The sequence below is a fragment of the Ovis aries genome, chromosome 15 (genome assembly GCF_016772045.2).
Source record: "Ovis aries strain OAR_USU_Benz2616 breed Rambouillet chromosome 15, ARS-UI_Ramb_v3.0, whole genome shotgun sequence".
In the NCBI taxonomy this organism is placed as follows: Eukaryota; Metazoa; Chordata; class Mammalia; order Artiodactyla; family Bovidae; genus Ovis; species Ovis aries.
Window position 1 is genome coordinate 31,159,549 of NC_056068.1, and position 21,651 is coordinate 31,181,199.

A 21,651-nucleotide genomic window follows, 5' to 3' on the forward strand; every position below is an offset into this window, starting at 1 on the left:
TGCCAAGGGCCAGACCCGTTTCTTATGGGACCTTTGCACCTCACTGCCTCCACTTGTACATTCATTCATTTATTTAATACAAAATGAGTACTTGCTCTGTGCTACCCAAGAAGCAAAGTAACTGAGTCCCAACTATGCATACTTTTCAAATATATATTTTTTATTTTATTTGGCTGTGGCGGGCCTTAGTTGTGGCGTGTAGGCTATCTAGTTGCGCTATGGGCTTCTCTCTAGTTGTGGCGGGCAGGCTCAGTAGTTGCGGCACTGGCTTAGTTGCCCCGCAGCTTGTAAGATCTTAGTTCCCCAACTAGGGATCAAACTTGCATCCTCTGCATTGGAAGGTGAGTTCTCAGCCACTAGACCACCAGGAGAGTCCCCTATGCATGTTTTTTTTTTTAATGCTTTATTTAATTATTCAACAACCCGGTGATTTTGGAAATGTTGGAATGTCCCATTTTAAAATTCAATACTATTTAAAGTCCAGTTTCTTAGTCTCTCTAGCCATACTTCAAATGCTCAAAAACCTCATATGAACAGTGCAGTCAGAGAACATTTCCATCCTCACAAAAAGTTCTATTGGATAGCATTGCTTTAGATGAAAAGGTTTTGTGGACAAAGCATTTTGTAGCCCCCCAAAGAGAGAGAAATGTTTAGATAACACTTCATTCTCTTTCTCCCTCGTGGAGAACTTCAGCACACATTACCATGGGCACTCTGAGTTGTCCTGTGGCCAAAACAACTATTTACCCCAGCACCTTCCAGATAGGTTTGATCATATACCCCCAAAAGGATGCTGATCTAAAAGCCCACACAGGATGCTCGTGTTCAATGGAACACAGTTGGGATACATTGCGTCCCACCAGGTGGCCTTCCTTGCGTGGCATCTTTACACCACTGAAAGGTTTAACAGAATCAAGGATTCTCCCCGGGAAATTTCTGCCACCAGCCCACTCAGGCAGGACTGAACTGGCTCACCCCATGCATCCATTGGGGATGCTGGAGGACAGGACAGGCTGTAAATAAGGCCAGGCAAAGGTTGCTCTGCAGCTCTTGTCTGTGCTGGGTTACAGTGTCTCAGCAACCCGACAGGTAGTTCTTTCTTATGTCTAGCCACAGTCCCTCTTGCTTTAAAGCTGAGCCCTGTTTCCTCTGCTGCAGCTCTTCCTGGGTTTTGGGACATGAGTTGCTCAGATGTTGGTTAAGCACCTGCCGTGTGCCAAGCACTATGCTAGATATGGTTGCCTCCTAGCCCAGGGCTCTTTCCATTGGAATTGACATTCTCTGACATTCAAATAATTCCTTGCAGATTGCAAAGCACTTTCACTTATGTTTCCCCACTTTACCTCCCTCTTTCTCAGTCATTCCGAGCTGAGCAAAGAGTCTGGGAGCTGCTAAGTAATTTGACTTAAGGTCACACAGCTGGTACATGACAAATCTGAGCTGGGGCTTCCTCCTCTCTGGCCCCTCCCACCCTCCTGGGCTGCACCAGGCTCAGGAGGGCTCGGGGTGGGTTCTGCAGGGCAGGCACAGTGTCCTTGGCAGGGCAGAGATCTCTCTGGAACAGTGTAGCCCCTTCCTCCCTCGAGTGGGTGCAAGATGGCTGAGCACAGACAGTAATCCTGGAGAGGATGAGTCTGCTCAGGTGCTGGTGAGGCCGGCCCACAGCCCAGGCGGGACTCATCAACCACACACTGCCGCCTCTGCTCAGAGGAGAAGAACCCATCTCTAGAGGCTGCTGAGTGACTGGCCCCACCTACCAGAGGCAGAAGGAAAGTGGGGCAGAGCAGAAGTTCAAGGGCAAAGAGGATTAAAAATCTAATCAAAGAATGCAGAAATGAGGGACTGAAGGGAAATGCAGCTCAGAGCTTGGGAGGAGACACTCTTCCATCTCCCTTATTAATGCAGGGCCGAGAGACACTGCAAGTCGAATTAGGAACAGGAATCTAATTCTATTTTCCTAGCGTCAAAATTAGGCATAACAGAGATCATTCCCTGGGGAATCACGCCGCTTACGCTCCTTCTTCCCCAAAGTAGATTTTTTAATAAGCAGGTTTTGGACCAAGTACAGTTGTATTGTGGATGGCATTATTTTTCTTTAATGGGAAAAAAATCAGAACATCTGCAAGTACCTAGTACTAGTGAGCTTCGGGGAGGCGAGGTGAGGAGCTGGGGGAGTTTGCTGTTAGGAGACTTTCAACGAAAGTTGGGGTTCCCCACCATGGTCCCCGAGGCCCCTTTGGTGAGATCACCCAGCCCTGCCACAGAGTTACCTTTTGAGACCCTCAGGCTGGACCCAGAGACTCTTCATTCAGTTCAGTTCAGTTGCTAAGTCATGTCCGACTCTGCAATCCCATAGACTGTAGCACACTAGGCTTCCCTGTCCTTCACAGTCTCCCAGAATTTGCTCAAACTCATGTCTGTTGAGTCGGTGATGCCATCCAATCATCTCACCCTCTGTTGCCCTCTTCTCCTGCCCTCAGTCTTTCCCGGAGTCGGGGGCTTTTCCAATGAATCGGCTCTTTGCATCAGGTGGCCAAAGTATTGGAGCTTCAGCTTCAGCATCAGTCCTTCCAATGAATGCTCTGGATTGACTCTTCATGGTCACAAGCATAATATGCTGTGTATTTTCCTGGTATTGCTATACATAGTTCAAATCATCTTTTTGTTTGTTTGCTTTTCATGCTTGCTTTGGCATTTCTAATGTCCTTTTTCTGTGTGTGGCTACAAGTTCTGTGCCCCTACACCCTCTGCCGCCTGTGTACCACCTCTGTAACCTGGAACCAGAAACCTAGGTTGGGCCTTGCCTGGCCCATGAGTTCTGAGACCTGCCCTGTGTCTCTTCTGCTCCAATGTCTGGTCTCTTTGTGCGGTGCATCCACGCTCAGTCGTGTCCAACTCCTTGCGACCCCCTGGACTGTAACCTGCCAGGCTCCTCTGTCCATGGGATTCTCCAGGCAAGAACACTGGAGTAGCTTGCCATTTCCTGCTCCAGGAGATCTTCCCAACCCAGGGACCCAACCCTTGTCTCCTGTGGCTCCTGTGCTGCAGGTGGATTCTTTACCGCTGAGCCACCTGGGCTGACCTGTTCCGTCTCTACCCAGGAATAATGGTGATACCTGCTTCCTGGACCGTTGTGGGGATAGATCCACAGTATGTGAAGAAGCTTAGGAAACAATAAAAGCAGGTCTCAGCTCAGAGATGCCTGCTGGGCCCCAGCAGTTAATAAGCAAACAAGGACTTCCCTGGGAGTCCAGTGGTTAAGACTCTGCGTTTCCATCCATGCAGGAGGCTCCGGGGTTCAGTCCTTGACGGGAGAACTAAGACCCCACATGCCGTGCAGTGCAGCCAAGAAAATTAAAAAATAGCAACAAAACAACAAAGAACTAACCCAATCAAACACCCTGGAGAAATCGAGGGGAGTCCCCGGGTGAGGTTTTTCCCATGTCCATCCTTGCTGTCAGAGAAGGGGGCAGCCTGGATGGCCAAGCAGGGCAGCAGATGGTCCTTCTGGAAGTGAGAAGCCTCCACCTGCCCCTCTATCCCCTCTCTGTCTCCTCCTCTGACCCCCACGGTCTGGCCCTTTCTGTCTTTTCTTGGGGCCAGGTCTAGGCGTGGGATGGGACAAAACTGAAAAGTGGGTAAAATAAGCCCACTCTTCAAGCATTGGAACTTGTTCCATGCCCCAGCCCCTCTCGGGACACCTCAGACCCTCATCCCTCTCACTCCATCAGAATCTGCTCCCTGGAAAAATAGGGCGTGAAGCCAGCAGAGCCGAGGCACCTGCGCCTGTCAGGGGAGGGGAATGGACAAGTACCGGGTTTAGACGCTCCGAGCAGAGTTCACCATCTCACTGCATCCTCACCACCACCCTCTAGTCCGTGTTACATCAGCTGCTGCCCGCAGGAGCCTAAAGTGAAAGTGTGAATGGGCTTCCCTGGTGGCTCAACTTGTAAAGAATCTGCCTGCAATGCAGGAGACCCAGGTTTGATCCCTGGGTCAGGAAGATCCTCTGGATTCACCAGAAGGGAATGGCTACCAACTCCAGTATTCTTGCCTGGAGAAAATCCTATGGACAGAGAAGCCTGATGAGCTACAGTTCGTGGGGTCACAAAGAGTCAGCCACGACTGAGTGACTAATGCTTTCACCAGCCGGGAATGTTACCATTTTCCAGGATCAAAGCCTGAAGCCCAGGGAATCAGCCAGTGGAGAGGGAAATGATTACTTATTCCTATTTTTGGATACAAGCATCCTCTGTGTCCCCAGCAGACCCATCACTTAGGTCTTTGTGTCCTTGTCCTGCAGCCCCGTCCAGCCCCAGCTGTGCCTTTCTCAACCTGTCCATCCATCTCCTGCCCCGCCTCCCAGTCTCAGAAGCCAGCCGCCCTCCTTCTTCCTGGAATAGCCAGCCTGCTGGCTTTCACATCGATCCATCCCATCACATCCTGAGCGATACTAATAGGTTCCTCAGGCCCCCTCTCAGCCTTGGACTTGGCAGCTAGACCCGCTGCTGGGCTAAGGGTTCCTCAAGATAGGGGGGTCAGGGTGGAGGTGGAGGGGAAGCTGGGGAGAAAGCAGCTTTGAACCCCTCTGGTGACAGCTGCCTTTGATAAATACCTTAGTTCCATTAAGGGGTTCCTAGTGGCACAAATGGTAAAGAATCTGCTTGCAGTGCAGGAGACCTGGGTTCCATCCCTGGGTCGGGAAGATCCCCTGGAGGAGGGCATGGCTACCCACTCCAGTATTCTTGCCTGGAGAACCCCATGGACAGAGGAGCCTGGCAGGCTACAGTCCATGCGATTGCAGAGTCGGACATGACTGAGTGACTAACACACTTGGTTCCATTAAACAGATAGAGGTAAGGTAAACAACAATTGGAAAATGCCAGACTGCACTGAAAAACTCCTGACGTGCTTAATGTAACTAAACCACCCTTCCTCTTCTGCAGATGTTTTCCAGTTCCTAGAATTAAAAAAAAGGGATCCTTTTCTAATTCATAAAGAATCTCTGGGCTAGAAAGACACCAACATCTTTGTAGTTCAGCTTTCCAACCACTGATTTAATTTCCTCTACAACCATCCTCAAGTGGGGCTTCAGTCTTTCCTTGATTACCTCCAGCCACGGGGAACTCACTCCCTCACGATATAGGCCACTGCTTCTTTAGAGAGCTCTAGCAGAGTTTCTTCCTTACACTAAGCTAAGTGTGGCCCCCTGCGAGTTCGATCCATTCACTGTTCCTGGGGGTAGTCCTTGACTATAAGTCCAGAGCAAGTCTGTGTTGTGACAGCCCCTCCCCTCTGCCTCAGGCCAGGCACCCCTTCCTTCAGCAGCTCCGCAAGTGGCGTGGTGTCTGCTCCCACCTGGCACTGCTTCTCCCTTGACTTCTTAGGATGGAGTCTCTCTCTTCCTCTCACAGTCTCTGCTCAGTCCACCAGCAAGCACCATGCACCCTGCCTCACACTGGGGCTGAGCTGCAGAGTTTGAAATAGGATCCCTACCCAACGCTGTGAAATAATTAGACTACATGTTATCTGCTGTAATATATGCATATATGCGTAAGCATATGCTATCAAATGTTTCTTATGGTTTATAACCAAGGGCTGTATCCTGCGAATTGGATAATAAATCCTGAACGAGTTGGAAGAAGAGAGAAGGGGAGGGTGGGGGCTGGAGATCGGAGAGAGGGTTTTGTGGGGGAGGGGACGGGGTGAAGGAGAGTTAGGATGTGAAGGGGTGGGGGAAGGGTGGATGAAAACCAGCTTGGTGAGGCGCCTTCTAGGTGACAGTCACTGATCTGCTCGTTTGACTCCCCCATAAGGTAGTCATTACCCGTATCTCATGGATGAGTACACAGAGCGGCAGGGGGCAGAGGGAATGGCCCCCACCAGCTGCCTGGTGGTGCAGGAGCTGGGATTTGCGGCAGCTGACCTTGCGCTCTTCTTGCTACTTTAAGCTTGGTGCAGCCTGGGAAGGGGAGGGACTCCTAGGAGATCCTGGGGGAGGTGGCGGACCTCCCAGGGACCCTTCTCCCCTGCCTCCCAGCAAACAGGGTTGGATGAGATGCTGCTTCTTGTTTAAAGGGCAGCAGAGCACCCCCAAGGGCAGCGGGGGTGGGGCACATGGGCATTGATGGGAGAGGGTCCCCATTCTCCTGACACCGCGGGGACCTTTTTCCCTGGGAGCTCTGTGCGCCTGCCAGCTTTCAAGGGATGCAGGGTCCCTGGGCTGCCTTTTCCAGGCTTCTCCATGCTGTGTGTAATTGTACTGTCGCTCCCCAGGCTTCCGTCTCGTCCCACTGAGTTTCATTGCCCATCTGAAGGATCCCAGGGCATTTGGCCTCTCTCCCAGTCGAACTCCAAAGGTTCTCCCTGCTGCATTCCAGGCCCAGTGGGGAGTTCACCCCACCACCCCTTCCTTGCTCATACCTCCAGCTGCTCCCCTAGAGCGTGTCCTGAAGACAAATCTTTCCTTGAGCCAAGGAGCTGGCCAAGACTCCAGCAGCTCCAGTCCTGTGGCCTCCCTGATCTCCTTGTCCTTTTGATCAGGTGCTCAGACCTTTGTCCAAGTGCGATTTTGCTTTTCACAACATCTCTGTGAAGATGTGAATATTCTCTGAATTTTGCATATAGGATGCAGTGCAGCTGCCCCATAGAAAACCAGATCTTTAGGCCACCAAACAAAATAGGGATACGATTTGAGGCTTTTAAAAAGTTTTTATTGGAATATCGTTGATTTCCAAAGTTGTGTTAGTTTCATGGGTACAGCAAAGTGGATCAGATGTACATATACATACGTTCACTCTTTTTGTAGGTTCTTTTCCCATATAGGCTGTCATAGAGTGTGGAGTGGAGCTCCCTGTTCTGGACTGTAGGTCCTTGTTATCTATTTTATACACAGTCCTGGGGCTGTGATTTGAACTTTGCTATGGGCTTCCCTGGTGGCTCAAGTGTCTGCCTGCAATGAGGGAGGCCTGGGTTCGATCCCTGGGTCGGGAAGATCCCCTGGAGAAGGAAATGGCAACCCACTCCAGTATTCTTGCCTGGAGAATCCCATGGATGGAGGAACCTGGTGGGCTACAGTCCACCAGGGTTGCAAAGAGTCAGACACAACTGAGCGACTTCACTTTCACTTTCATACACTTAGTGTTCTTGCCCGGAGAATCCCAGGGATGGGAGAGCCTGGTGGGGTCGCACAGAGTCGGACACGACTGAAGTGACGCAGCAGCAGCAGCATACACTTACCTGGGCTTCCCAAGATGGCACCAGTGATAAAGAACCCACCTGCCAATGCAAGAGACACAAAAGATGTGGGTTCGATCCCTGGGTCGGGAAGATCCCCTGAAGAAGGGGGTGCCCACCCACTCCAGTGTTCTTGCCTAGAGAATTGCATGGACAGAGGAACCTGGCGGGCCGTGGTCCATAGGGTAGAGCTGGACTGCAGAGTTGGACACAACTAAGCAACTGAACAGAGAAGGCAGTGGCACCCCACTCCAGTGCTCTTGCCTGGAAAATCCCATGGGCGGAGGAGCCTGGTGGGCTGCAGTCCATGGGGTCGCGAAGGGTCGGACACGACTGAGCGACTTCTCTTTCCCTTTTCACTTCCATGCATTGGAGAAGGCAGTGGCACCCCACTCCAGTGCTCTTGCGTGGAGAATCCCAGGGATGGGGGAGCCTGGTGGGCTGCCGTCTATGGGGTCGCACAGAGTTGGACATGACTGACGCGACTTAGCAGCAGCAGCAGCAGCAAGCTACTGAACGTGCGTGCACACACTGAGCTGCGGGTTCCTGGCCTCTGGGACCCTGCAGGGCAGGGTCTGTACCTGACCCGTCTTCTCTGCTGGTGTCTTGTCAGCCCAGTGCCTGGCACCAGGACAGTGAGTGTTGGGTGAACAGACGAGTACCTTCCTCCCTCTTCTTCCGCCTCACTAAGCTGCCATTCCTGACCTTTGTTCTTATGGGAATGAGTAGATATAGGAGAGGCAATGTTGATTCCACACATGCCAGCTCCCAGCCTGCTTTCACATAGGATCTCAGTAAGTTCTCACCTGTTATGCCCATTTTACAGATGAAGATTGAGACTTGAAGAGGTTAGATGGTTCTCAAGGTCACACAGCTAGCGACAGTTGACCCTGAGCTTGAATCCAGATCTGCATCAAAGTTGGCAGGAACAGCCCCAGCAGTTTCGGTGCCCTTCTGGATAAGGGTGGTGGTGTGGAGCCATGAGGGGCACAGACAGCAGCAGGGGGTCTAACAAGCCTCCGCTGAGGCCTGTTTGGAAAGGAAGGAAAAACCAACTCAACTCTGGGCTTGCATAGCTTGCGTTTCTGAAACCTCTTTGTGAAGGACAGGCCCTCCAGGGGCTTCTCCAGCCCTACCGCAACCCGTAGTTCCTTGGACCACCTTTTCAGGACCCGGGGCGGGGGTGGGAGTTAGGGATTGGCCCCACCTTCCAGGACTCCGTCTCCGTCACCCCAGGCCCACCCTGCTCCCTAGTTCCCTCCACCCTGCTCCTTCTTCCTTGTTCACAAAGCACACCAAGGCTTCACCCCTGATCCTTGAGACACACGAACCAAGCCTCCCTGGGTTCTGTACCTGCTCCCCCTGGTGGGTTTTATCCTAAGAAGAAGTCTGGACTCAGGGGAAGAGGATGGGATGGAGACGAGGAAATGGGAATTCTGGTCCTAGCTCTTTTCCTGGGCACATCCTGTCATTTCTCTACAAAATGAGGAAGATGGTACAATGCTTTCTTTTTTTATATATATATTTATTTACTTGGCTGTGCTGGGTCTTCGTTATGGCACTGGGGATCTCTGATCCTTGTTGCCGCATGCAGGACCTTTGGTTGCAGCTTGCGAATCCTTAATTGCAGCAAGTGAGACCTAGTTCTCCAACCAGGGAGGGAACCCGGGCCCCCTGCATTGGGAGTGTGGAATCTTAGCCACTGGACCACCAAGGAAGTCCTTACAATGCTTTTCAGATGCCCCCTCATCTTACCTTTTGGTCCTCAAGGATCCGGAAGGGGTTTAACCTGCACAGGAAAAAGGCTTCTTTGGGGTCATATTCATGACCTCCCTGCATTTAATATTCCTTTAACCAGTGCAGCACCAGGCTCTTTGACTGGTTAGAGAGCATCCCTCCCCGGGCCATCCACCATGTGTGGTGACAGTGTCTGGGAGAGTTCCTCCTCTCCTGCCTCCTGCTCGCCTCTGTGCTATGGGATTGGAATACTTTGTACGATCTTGGGAGGACTTAAACGAGATGAGCCGTTAAAATGTTTAGCCCATTACCTGGAATGCAATAAGAATTCCATGAATGTTACTCTTGTCATTGATTGGCTTTGGGGAGCAAATGCCTGTAGGTCTCTTTCCATTGGAATTGAGACCACTGTCTTCCCAGGAGACCCCCACCCATGCACACACCCTCTTCCTGGCCTGCCTTTTCAGAGATGTTTAAGACCCATGTGTCTTGGTGACATCCATCTGGAATCCCTTCTCCCACGTGCTTGGCAGTGAATAGCAAGGGCCTGGCAGAGTCCTTAGCTCAGGATCCCCAGTTGTTCTGAGCCCACCTGACTGCCTGCTGGGGTGCAGTTCAAAACCTGTTCTTTCATAATCATAACAATACCTTGTCTCAGAGCAGCCCCTGTGCTCTGAGGAGTTCAAAGCATTTTGCTAGATCTGTTTTCTGGGGTTTGTGACTTGGAGGGAACTGCTCCCTGACCTCCACCATGGAAATAAAAGGTGAATACAACATTTGAGGGCTCATCATGTTCAATGCTCTGGCCTAACCACCTGATGCCAGACCCAGGACCCTGCCTCCCTCCCGAGTTTTCTGGCTTTGGCTCCTGTGTCTCCCGAGACGGCACCGTGGACCCTCAGGGTCTTCATCCTCTCTTCCCCTCCAGGCCTTTTAAACCTAGAGAAGCTCCTCCGGCAATTCCTTATCTCCAAGGACACCCTTTCGGTCCGGATGCTGGATGACGCCAGGGACCCCACCCCGCTCCTCAAGGAGATCCGGGACGACAAGACCGCCACCATCATCATACATGCCAACGCCTCCATGTCCCACACCATCCTCCTGAAGGTGGGCGCCGGGCCGGGCGGGTGCTGGTGGGCGCCGAGCATCCCCCTCCCTCCCTCTGCCTCTGAACTGGCACTCTGCTCCCTTCTTGCCTTGGGTGTCCCCCCTGGGCCGAGGTTGAAGGAGCCCTGGGCTGGACCTCTGACCCCTACAGTGTGCTTCAGTTCCAGTGAACAGCTTCTGAAAGCTAAGAGGAAAAAGTAGGATGATGCTATGTCACAGAGACGCTCAACTCTCAGCGCAACAGGGCAGCCACCGGCTGAGACACTGGCCACACCTAGATCTGCCAGGGGCTCTGTGGTCCATGGGTTCCTAGGAGGGGCAAGGGTGGTGGGGTGGGCTACTCGGGGGCTGAGGCTATTTGCCGAACCGAGTAGAGGCATCTCCCTATTCTCACAGCCAGGGCTATCTCATCCATGTGTATTACTGAATACCAGCCCTGTGTGGAATCTTCACACGTGTTCTATTGTTTACCAAGTGCTGGCATGTCATTTTTCAATGTAATCCTCTCCGTGGCGACAGGAGGTGGCCATGATAGCGTCCCCCAGCAGCGGAAGAAACTGAGGGTCTGAGAGATGAGCAACACTGTCCAAGGCCAGCCCTGGGAGGAGCAGAGCAGAGCAGAGCCTGCCTCAGTTCTCTTCATAGGAAATCAGTCCACTTCTCCCCCGGTCCCCACCCCCTCCTGGGGACACAGAGATCAGCCCCGGAATCAATGTATGCACATGGAAACTAGAACTCTCTGGGTGAGGCCGGTCCAAGAGAGAGAGACAGAGACACACACAGAGACAGAGACAGAGGGAGAAAAGGCAGTGCCTGGGGGTCCACGCTGGACAAACAGCTTTGATCACCTGGGCATCCTTGGGACCACTGGGACTGTGTCCCGGGCTGGTGTCTGGGCTAAGCAAGCAACCCCAGACAGAGCGGACCCTGCCAGGTTCCGCCCTGGCTCCAGCAGCTCCCCCAGCCTCTCTGGGCTCATGGCCTCCTCTAGTGCCATTTTAATTGCACATTTAAGTGCAGCCCGCCATCTTCCACTGAGGGAGTGAGGTTCCTCATTAACCTCAGCAGGGCCGCAAGGAGCCCAGCAGACACAGGATGATTCTCTCTTCCTCTCCCTCCCTCGCTGTCTCCTCACCTCCCCACCCCAGCTAGTTTAGTCTCAGAATTAATAAGAGATTTGAATGAAATTTCTCTGAGTACTGAAGGCCGTCCCTTCAGCCTGTTGCTATAGTAATTTTCTGCAGCTCCAAACCCACGTCTGTCTGTGTGGGTATACCCAACTCACAGACACACACTCCAACACACAATTTTTCTTTCTCTTTCTTCTCTTGTGTCCGGAGCTGTGATCAAGGAAGTCACTGAGGATGGAAGAGCTTCAGGGCATGAGAGATGCAGGCTGAGGCGTTCTCAGGAGGGTGGGGAGGACTGAGAAGCAGGGAGCAAGACAGAGGTCCCTTAGTCCCCCTGCCAAGGACAGATCAGAATGTATGTTTCCCCTGCAGTAGCTGATTTCTGCCTGGACAGCCCCCAGGTGGAAGCCTTTTGAGGTCAGCCCTTGCCCAGGAATATTTCCGGGCTCCCAGCTTATGTGGCTGCCTCCCTCCCTTTTAGAAAATATGTCTTAGTTCATTGTTGAAATCTCGGAAGGTACAGAAAAACCCATAGGAAAAAAATAAAAATCATTCACAATTCCATCACTGAGAGAGAACCACTATAAAGTTTTGATATCTAGTCTTTCTGCCCTTAGAGACACATTTTTTTTTTTCCTTTTTCAAAATTATTACACCCTGAACATACTCTTTTGGAACCGCTTTAATTTTTTTTTCCACTTAATTATATGGCATGCATTTTTTTCTCATGTCATGACATATTTTTCTACAAATATTTTAATGGCTGCATCATTTCTTATCATATGGATGTACCGTAATTTATTTAACCATCTCTTCATTGTTGGAGATACAGGTTGTTTTTGATTCTCGCTGTAATAAATAATGCTGGAATGCACATCTTTTTACATAAATCTTTATGCACATTCATGAATATTTTCAGAGCATAAATTTCTAGAAGTGGAGTTACTGAGTTAAAGGTATGCATGCTTTTAAGGATTTTGATATGATTTGCCAGCTTGCCTTTTTAGAAAGCCTTTAAGGATTTACACTCCCACCAGTGGCATATAGGTGTCTTATAGCACCCTTGCCAGTACTGGGTATTTTCATTAAAAACGCTTTTAATTTCTTTTTTATGGCTGTGCATTTGAAGGAAATTCCCTTGTAATGACTATTATTAGCAAATGGTTCTGCTGGGTGGCCAGTGGCAGGCTTTCCTTAGGTCATTGATCAGCCCCAGCCCATGTAACCTTGGAACCAAACTCATCAATGAGCAGCGAGGTTTGGGAAAGCTCATCCCCATTTGAATTCCTAGAAGCCCCAGCAGGCTGACCTTGTATCCATCCTGGACTCAATCTGCATGCTTCCCTGAAGTGCCAGGCTCCTCCTTCGTGAGGTTACAACCCAGCCTTGAGGGAAGATAGACTCAGCGTGGGAAGCAGTGCAATCAGAGGGCACCTGGAGCTTCTGGGAGTCACGCTGTGCACTCGTGAGCCTGGCCTCAGAGCTTGGCAGCACTCCACTGTCTCTTGATTTCAGGAGGATTTTCAGAGTAATCCCCTATTTTATTGAGCGGCTGTTCCAGCAACGAATTCCATGTTTACCGAGAATTCAGGTCTTAAAAACCAAGGATCTCTTGTGTTTTATCTTTAGGACAGCAGATTTCACGAAGTAGGTTTTAACCATCCAACAGTGCCCTTTCTCAGCCCCCTGCCCCCAGCGCATCCCTGGAACCAGGGGGCTCTCATCAGGCTAGGCAGTGGTGAGAGGCAAGCGCATTATTATATGGATAATTTGGGGGGTGGGTGAAGAGGTGGAGGTGAGCACCATGTCCCCCTCCCCAGAAGTAGAGGCATCACTGTAGCTTTGCTAGAGGAAGGAGAGGCCTTGAGCTCTATCACGACCCCTTGTAATCTTGTCCCAGTTGCCTCAGTTTCTTATAGGGATGGTGATGATATATTGGGCTGGCCAAAAAGTTTGTCTGGGTTATTCTATAACTTGGAAAACCTGAATGAACTTTTCAGCCAACCAACCTAATAATTACCCCAGCCTGTCCTTCAAGGAGCCTGTGAGAATGCTTGCACAGTTATTGGAATCCCTGGGGAGATAAACAAGATATAAAGGGAGAAGGCAGTCATCCCTGGCTTTGTTTACCGCTCCCCACCCCCATGCACCTCAACAGTCGTGACAAAAGTGGTTTCCTAGTGGCCCAGGGCCGCAGGCTACGTGATGAAGATCTAACCGACTGTCAGGAGGGATGAGGGCCCTGGGGAGAGCCGGGCTCATTATTTCCATGATCTCCTTGTCAGCTTCTCTAGCACCTGTCACTCTCCAAGCCAGGCACATGGCACGGAAGGTTGCTTATAGAGGTATTTATGATGCTGCAAAGATCAGACAAAAGGAGGCCCATCTGAACTAGTAGCTCCCAACTGTGGGCTGAGACTCCCTGGTGCACCATCACCAAGGGCACATCACAAGCAACTTGCTCCTCACTGCTGACAAGACCGCAGTTTGCAAACGATTCACCTCTTTCCAGCATTACCGCAGATTGAAGAATATGCCTATGAGGCATACTCACTCCCACCATGACGAGGGTGGAGTTAATTTGGGAATTGCCTACAAGCCACCACTTTCCTGTCCATGCCTTGGCCCCTAAGAGAAGTGTGTCAGTAATTCCATCAATATCATAGTTCTTCAAGGGGAGTGTTAGGCTGCCTGGCTTTAATTTCATCTTTTCCATGTATGAGATGTGTGATCTTCTGGACAAGCTACACAGCCTTTGGTGCTTCAGTTTCCTCAGCTGTCAAAGGGCGGGTGGTGGACAAGTAATAGTGCTGCCTCATCAGGTGAACCCAAGCCAAATGCTGTCCGATACTTGGTGCAGACTAAACAGTGAGTGTTAGCCATTGGTATTGTTAATGGTTGTGGAAATAATTATTACAGTCTTCTGGAAAGTCACTTTGGTTTCCATAATCCCCAGTTATATCCATGGGAATGTGTACACATGAGAATATCAGCTACCGTGAGTGTCACTGCAGGGGTGGGGGTGTGGGCTGGAGGGAGAGAGACCCCACTCTAGCAGCAAGGGTTTCTGTGCTCCATCCTTCAAGGTTGAGGGTGCTGTAAGAACCAATCAGTCAAGATGTTCTGTTCTGCCGGTGGGGAGCCAGACCAGGGACAGACACTTGGAGCCCTCCCGGGTCATGCACTTCCAGTGGGTTTTCATTTTCCACTCTAATCTCCTTCTCTTCTCTTTGCAGGCAGCGGAACTAGGGATGGTGTCAGCCTATTACACATACATCTTCACTAATCTGGTAAGACATTTTCATAGCTCACCTCTTTGGCATAGAGAGTATCATTAATTAGGGTCAGCGGGGTGTGACAGAATGAAACCCTGGAGATGGGCAGTAGGGGAAATGGACCAGAGAAGCAGACGCCAGCCAGAGAAGCGGGACATTTGAGAAACACGGAAACCCGGGAGCCCTGGGACTCTTGTCCTAACAACTCTTAGCCTGCTGCTGCTGCTGCTAAGTCACTTCAGTTGTGTCTGACTCTGTGCGACCCCATAGACGGCGGCCCACCAGGCTCCCCCGTCCCTGGGATTCTCCAGGCAAGAACACTGGAGTGGGTTGCCATTTCCTTCTCCAATGCAGAGAAGTGAAAAGTGAAAGTGAAGTCACTCAGTTGTGTCCGACTCTTAGCAACCCCATGGACTGCAGCCTACCAGGCTCCTCCATCCATGGGATTTTCCAAGCAAGAGTACTGGAGTGGGGTGCCATTGCCTTCTCCAAAGAGTCTAATACCTCTGTTTAGATGTCACCAGCTGACCCCTCTGATGGTTGCAGCTCCTGTATAGGTCCAGTTACAGGCCGGCAGTCCAGTCCCTACATTTCCAGACCCTAATGCAGGCTGGCTTAGAATTAGGAACACTAGAGCACAAAAATTACGCCTGTCCTAGGTAAAAGGTGTTATAACTGATACACTTTCAGAGGCCATTTTTTTCAAATTCCCTTTTTTTGCAGCCTAGAAGACAGACCTATAGAGATTTTATTGTCAAGTTGGAGTTCTAGTTTTGCCCCATACCAGCTGTGTGCCCCTTAAACAAGCACTGAGCCTTGGTTTCCTTGTCTGTAAAGTGGCTGTAAAGACAGCTACATCATGGAATTGCTATCATTTTGAAATGATGTAATTTAATCTGTGTATATTTTGAAATCGTAAGGCATTAAGACATGTGAAATGTTGTGAAAATACACACTCTCAATTAGGCAGTAGAAAGAACCTCAGAGAACAGGTTTAAAAATGTTATAACTTTTTATTTTGAAATAATTATAGATTCACAGAAAGTCACAAAGATAATACAGAGGGGTGCCATGTAACTTTAACCCAGGTTTCTGCAATGGCTATATCTTATATTATTACACTACAATATCAAAACCAGGATATCAAAATATCAAGTCTGTTAAGATATATGTAGATGTGTGTAACTCTTACTGCAGTTAGGAAGAAAACCATTTCATTACCACAAAGATCTCGCTACTACTTTATAGTCACATCCATGTTCCTTCTTCCCACCAGTCCTAATCTTTAATAACTGCTAATCTGTTCTCTATTTCTAACTTTCGTTGTTGTGGTGGTTCAGTTGCTAAGTTGTGTCTGAATCTTTGCAACCCCATGGACTGCAGCACACCAGTTTCCTTGTCCTTCACTATCTCCCAGAGCTTGCTCAAACTCATGTCCATTGAGTCAGTGATGCTATCTAACCATCACATCCTCTGCCACCCCCTTTGCCTTTTGCCTGCAATCTTTCCCAGCTTCAGTCTTTACCAGTGAATTGGCTCTTCGCATCAGGTAGCCAAACTATTGAAACTTCAGCTTCAGCAACAGTCTTTTCAATGAATATTCAGAGTTGATTTCCTTTAAGACTGACAGGTTTGATCTCCTTGCAGTCGAGGACTCTCCAGAATCTTCTCCAGAACCACAGTTTAAAAGCATCAGTTCTTCAGTGTTCTGCCTTCTTTAGGGTCCAGCTCTCACATCCGTTCATGACTACTGGAAAAACCATGGCTTTGCCTAACTTTTCTACTTTTATGTAAATGGAATCATGAGTAGATGACCTTTGAGGTTAAATTTTTTTCACTCAGTGTATTGCCCTCAGGATCCATCGAAGTTGTTGTATGAATCAATAGTTTGCCCTTTATTTTTGCTGAGTCATATTTCTTGCTGTGGATGTACCTGTTTGCTTAATCATCCACCTATGGAGAGACATTTTAGTTGTTTCCAGTTTGGGGTTATTACAGGTAGAGCTGTTATAAATAGTCATTCAGAGAAGCGGTTTAATTATTATGCATTTATTTATTTTGTAAATGCAGAAGATATCCAAATCATTTAAGTAGCCCCTTTATCCAGATATACTTTTTAAAATGTTTTTTGAAGTGTGCTGAGTCTTTGTTCCTGCAGGGACTTTCTCTAGTTGGTGGTGAGTGGATGGGCTCTTGGGCACTCAGGCTTCAGTAGTTGTGGCACACAGGCTTGGTTGTGGAATTTTCCTGGACCAGGGATCGAACCCATGTCCCTTGCATTGGCAGCAAATTCTGGGAAGTCCGTATCCAGACATACTTCTGATGTAACAGGCACTGAGCCAGGCATTAGAAATTGAAATGGGAATAAGAAACCAAGCTGGGCCAGCAAAAACCTATTGCAAACTGTCATATTGCGAAGTGGCAAATTCCATGAGATGTGGATACAAAATGCTTTAGACCCTAGAGCAGGGGCCACTTGCTCTACCCGGGGCAGGTAGGAAATGCTTCACAGAAGAAAGAGTCTTTAAGCTACATCCTGAAAGACAAGTAGACTTTTTTCCTAGACAAACAAAGAGCAGAATAACATTTGGGAATAAGGAACAGCATGCTCACATACCTGGAGATTTGAGTCCCTTCACACATATGGACTGCTCCAGGAATGGATGTGCCAGTTTACTATTGCTCATTTGTCTGTTTATAGCCATTTGTGAAAGTAACCTTCTTAAAAGATATAAGGCAGGTAACATCAAATGAGTAATGATGAACTGGCACACCCATTCCTGGAGCAGTCCATATGTTAGGAGGGACTCAGATCTCCAGATATGTGAATATGCTGTTCCTTATTCCCAGTGCCAATGCAGGAGACATAAGAGATGTGGGTTCCATCCTTGGATCTGGAAGATTCCCCTGAAGGAGGACACCACAACCTACTCCAGTACTCTTACCTGGAGAATCCCATGGACAGAGGAGCCTGGGGGGCTACAGTCCATGGGGTCGCCAAGAGCCAGACACGGCTGAAGCGACTTAGCACACACGCAGGTGTCAGTGAACCACAACAGCCTTGATGTGTTTAGGAAGCAGAATTCAACCTCGCAGAGTTGACTCGAATCTGAAAATGGAAAAGGTCACCTGGGAGTTAAGACTCTCTTGGCCGACGCAGGTGGTAGTGTAAAATTAGGGGTCATGCAGTGTCCCTTCTGGGGTTTAGGGGCCAGGGCCAGGTCTCCTGAAATGTCCTGCAAAGGCAAGGAGAGGGCTGCCCCAAAAGACAAGCTGGGATCCTGCCACCCCTGTTCATCTCTAGCGGAAGTTTTGTGAACAGCCCTTTCTTGGGGGTTCTGTGGCATTGTTCGCCCTGAAGCATCCTAGAAGTCTTTGCTGTCAGAGTTGAAAGCCCCCTTGAAGAATCATGTGTAGCTTCCCTTCTGGTGTAGGGACTCCCTCCACAGCAGGCTTGCCAAAAAGTCATTCAGCGGCCTGTTGCCTAGTGCACCCCCACCACAGACCTGCCTGTTCCATTGTTGGAATTTTTAACTGAGGTCTAACCTACAGAAAGAAGGCCACAAAGATCATATGTGAGCAGCTGAGCGAACGTTCTCCAGGTGAGCACACCTGTGTCAGCAACACCCAGACCCAGGAATAGAATATTGCCAGCACCCCAGCAGTCCCCTGCATGCCCCCTCCCAGTCCCTGCCCCTCAGAATATAAAGCAGAAGGAACTGCTTTGTTGCCGTGTTTATTTAACTTATTTTTTCCTGTCTCACACTGCTGCTGTAAATCAGGGCATTAACATGGAAAAGGGAAGAAAAGGATTAGACTATTCCCAGAGTGATGCAAAAGCATTTGCCTGAAGTAAGGAGGCATTTGGGGGAGCCCAGCGAGTTGGCAGAAGAATAAGGACAGATTAAACTCCATCTGTGTTCCATTTGGGGAGCCTGGGAAGCAGAGGGGAGGAGGGGGAGAAGGCAGGCCAGGGACCACCTGCCTTGGGCCAGCCTGCCCCCATGTTAGGCCGACGGGGTAGACAAAGCGGAGGGAGTGGGGCAGCTAGGACTCACAGAAGTGTTTTTGCAGATGGAAAGAGGCTAGTCGTTTGAAAGATGAATTCCCAGGATGATAATGCGACTAAGGCGAGGTTGCTTGGCCTGGAGATGTTTAGGAAAGCATCACAGAGCTTCCCCGGTGACTCAGTGATCAAGAATCTGCCTGCCAGTGCAGGAGACATGGGTTCCATCCCTGAGCCAGAAAGATCCCACATGCCGTGGAGCAACTAAGCCTAAGCCTATTGAGCCTGTGCTCTAGAGCCCGGGAACCACAACTACGGAGGCCCAAGTGCCTAAAGCCCATGCTCTGCAAGAAGAGAAGCCATCGCAAGGAGAAGCCTTCGCATTGCAACTAAGCAGTGGCCCCCGTTCACTGCAATTAGAGAAAAGTCCACACACAGTGATGAAGACCCAGCAGAGCCAAATATAAATACATAAAATTATATACAGAAAAGAAGGCATCACAGGACTTCCCTGGCATCCAGTGGTTAAGACTTCACCTTCCAAGGCAGTGGTACAGGTTCAATCCCTGCTCAGGGAAGTAAGATCCCACATGCTTTGTGGCCGAAAACACCCCTCATAAAACAGAAGGAATATTGTCGTTAAGTCACTAAGTCACATCAACTCTTTGTGACCCCATGGACTGCAGCGTGCCAGGCTTCCCTGTCCTACACTATCTCCTAGAGTTTGCTCAAATTCGTGTCCATTGAGTCAGTGATGCTATCTAACCATCTCATCCTCTGCAACCCCCTTCTCTTCTTGCCCTCAATCTTTCTCAGCATTAGGGTCTTTTCCAATAAGTTGGCTCTTCCCATCAGGTAGCCAGAATACTGGAACTTCAGCTTCAGCATCAGTCCTTCCAATGAATATTCAGGGTTGATTTCCTTTAGGACTGATTAGTTTGATCTCTGTGCAGTCCAAAGGATTCTCAAGAGTCTTCTCCAGAACCACAGGTCGAAAGTATCAATTCTTCAGCACTCAGCCTTCTTGATGGTCCAACTCTCACATCTATACATGACTACTGAAAAAAACCATAGCTTTGACTATACAGACCTTTGTCAGCAAAGTGATGTCTTCGGCTTTTTCATACGCTATCTTGGTTTGTCATAGGTTTTCTTCCAGTGAGCAAGCATCTTTTACTTTCATGGCTGCAGTGATTTTGGAGCCCAAGAAAATAAAACCTGTCACTGTTTCCACTTTTTGTGACAAATTCAATAAAGACTTTAAAAAATGATCCACATCAAAAAAAGGTTTAGAAAAGTAAAAAGAGAAAGCATCACCCCTGCTATGTCCCACCACTCCCTCTTCTCCGAACTGTTAATAAAGACTTTGATGATGACTCTTGTGGAGAAAGCACTGACCCATGAAGTCGGGAGACCTGGGTCAAGTCCCCACTCTGCCTTGTAATTGCTGTGTGACTTGGGGGGAGTCACAGTGACTCTCTGAGCCCCAGGTCTCTCATTTGTAAAATGGGGATAATGAAATCTTACAGGGTTGTCGTGAGGATAAAGAAAACTGTGTTATGAATTGCCAAATACTATATGCTTTCAGGACAGTGTGTATTTTGGTCACACTCCGATACTTTCAGCTTTCAAAGGGCTTTTGTCCTTCTTGGGTGAACACAGAATGAGATGCGCTTTGGGAGGGTACCTTCCTCAGAGAGTTCTTTGAATCTGGAATTGACAGGATTCACACAGTTGGTAAGTTTGCAACAGGAAATCAGAAAAATAACTGTGTAAATGATGATGGCTGAGTAATAGCCAAGAAGATAGAAGCAAAGCCATTTCAAAAATCAGTCAGTGAGAGAATATTCCGGATACTTCTCATTAGTGCCTTGGCTCTCAGAAAGGACAGACCTTTATTAGGAGTAAAGAAACTATTTTTAAGTCCATTCGTTCTGCCCAGTTGCTGTTGGAGTCTTGAACCAGAGCAGGAGGGGCTTTATCTAGAGGGTCATAGGTGAGCCTCTGCGCTTCTCTAGAATCCAGTGGTCCCTAACTTTATGGCACCAGGGACTGATTTTGTGGAAGACAGTTTTTCCATGGACCGGAGGTGGGAGGATGGTTTCTGGATGGTTCAAGCACATTACACTTACTGTGCACTCTATTTCTATTATATTACATCAGCTGCACCTGAGGCATTAGATCCTGGAGTTTGGGAACCTCTGCTCTAGTCCTTCCCCCCAAATATAGATGCCACCTGGACTTTAATTCTTATTTATTTCTTTTCTGATTCCTCAAAGATGTCCATCATGTCCCATCTCTCTAAATTCGGCCACAGTGATGCAGCAGGCACTCAGGTTTGCATTTGAGAGTTAGCACAAAGGGGCAGGCCTTTGCACTAGTAGACAAGACTAAGGACTCCAGGTTGACCAGCCGTCAGCTGTGTGATCCAGCACAGGTTGCTCAGTCTCTCTGAGCCTCGGTGACCTCATCTGCTGGTGGACACCAATAATACCTGCCCTGGGAGATAACAGCCACCCAGAAACTGACTCACAGCACAAGTCTAGTTAAGGGAAGGTATTATTTTAAGAAGTCCTGGTGGCTCAGTGGTTAAGACTCCTCCTGCCAATGAAGGAGACACATTGAATGAAGTTCGATCCCTGGTCTGGGAGGATCCCACGTTTGTGGAGCAGCTAAGCCCATGCCCCAGAAGGGCCCTGCTCTAGAGCCTGGGAGCTGCAACTGCTGAGCCCACATGCCACAACTACTAAGGCCCATGAGCCCAAGCTTCACAGCAAGAGAAGCGTTTGCAGTGAAAAGCCCAAATACAGAAACTAGACAGTAGCCCAATCAGCAATGAAGACCCAGCACAGCCATAAATAAATAAATGGAATTATAGAAAAGAAGTTCTATTTGTGTTTCCCAGGTACCAAAAAGAACAGGAGATATTTATTTTGCTGTCCAGCCTCTAACAGCCTATAAAAGTGACTCCTAAAATGCCATTTTATTAATTTCCGGACAATGAGTAGAACGAGGCATTTCAGTTATTGTGCAGTCACAATATTATTATTGTGTGAAATCAGGTAATATTTGTCTTTTGTGTCTGGCTTGTTTTATTCAGCATAACGTTTTCTACATTCATCCATATTATAGCAAATATCAGAACTTCATTCCTTTTTTT

General features: G+C 49.0%; 1 protein-coding gene across 1 annotated transcript in view; it reads left to right on the forward strand.

The window, feature by feature from the left end:
* GRIK4 (glutamate ionotropic receptor kainate type subunit 4) overlaps positions 1-21,651 on the forward strand; it is a 401,304-nt gene that overhangs the window by 228,662 nt on the left and 150,991 nt on the right. The window contains 2 exon segments of the mRNA XM_042232998.1: positions 9,902-10,080; positions 14,447-14,500. Coding sequence (XP_042088932.1) covers positions 9,902-10,080; positions 14,447-14,500 — 233 coding nt within the window.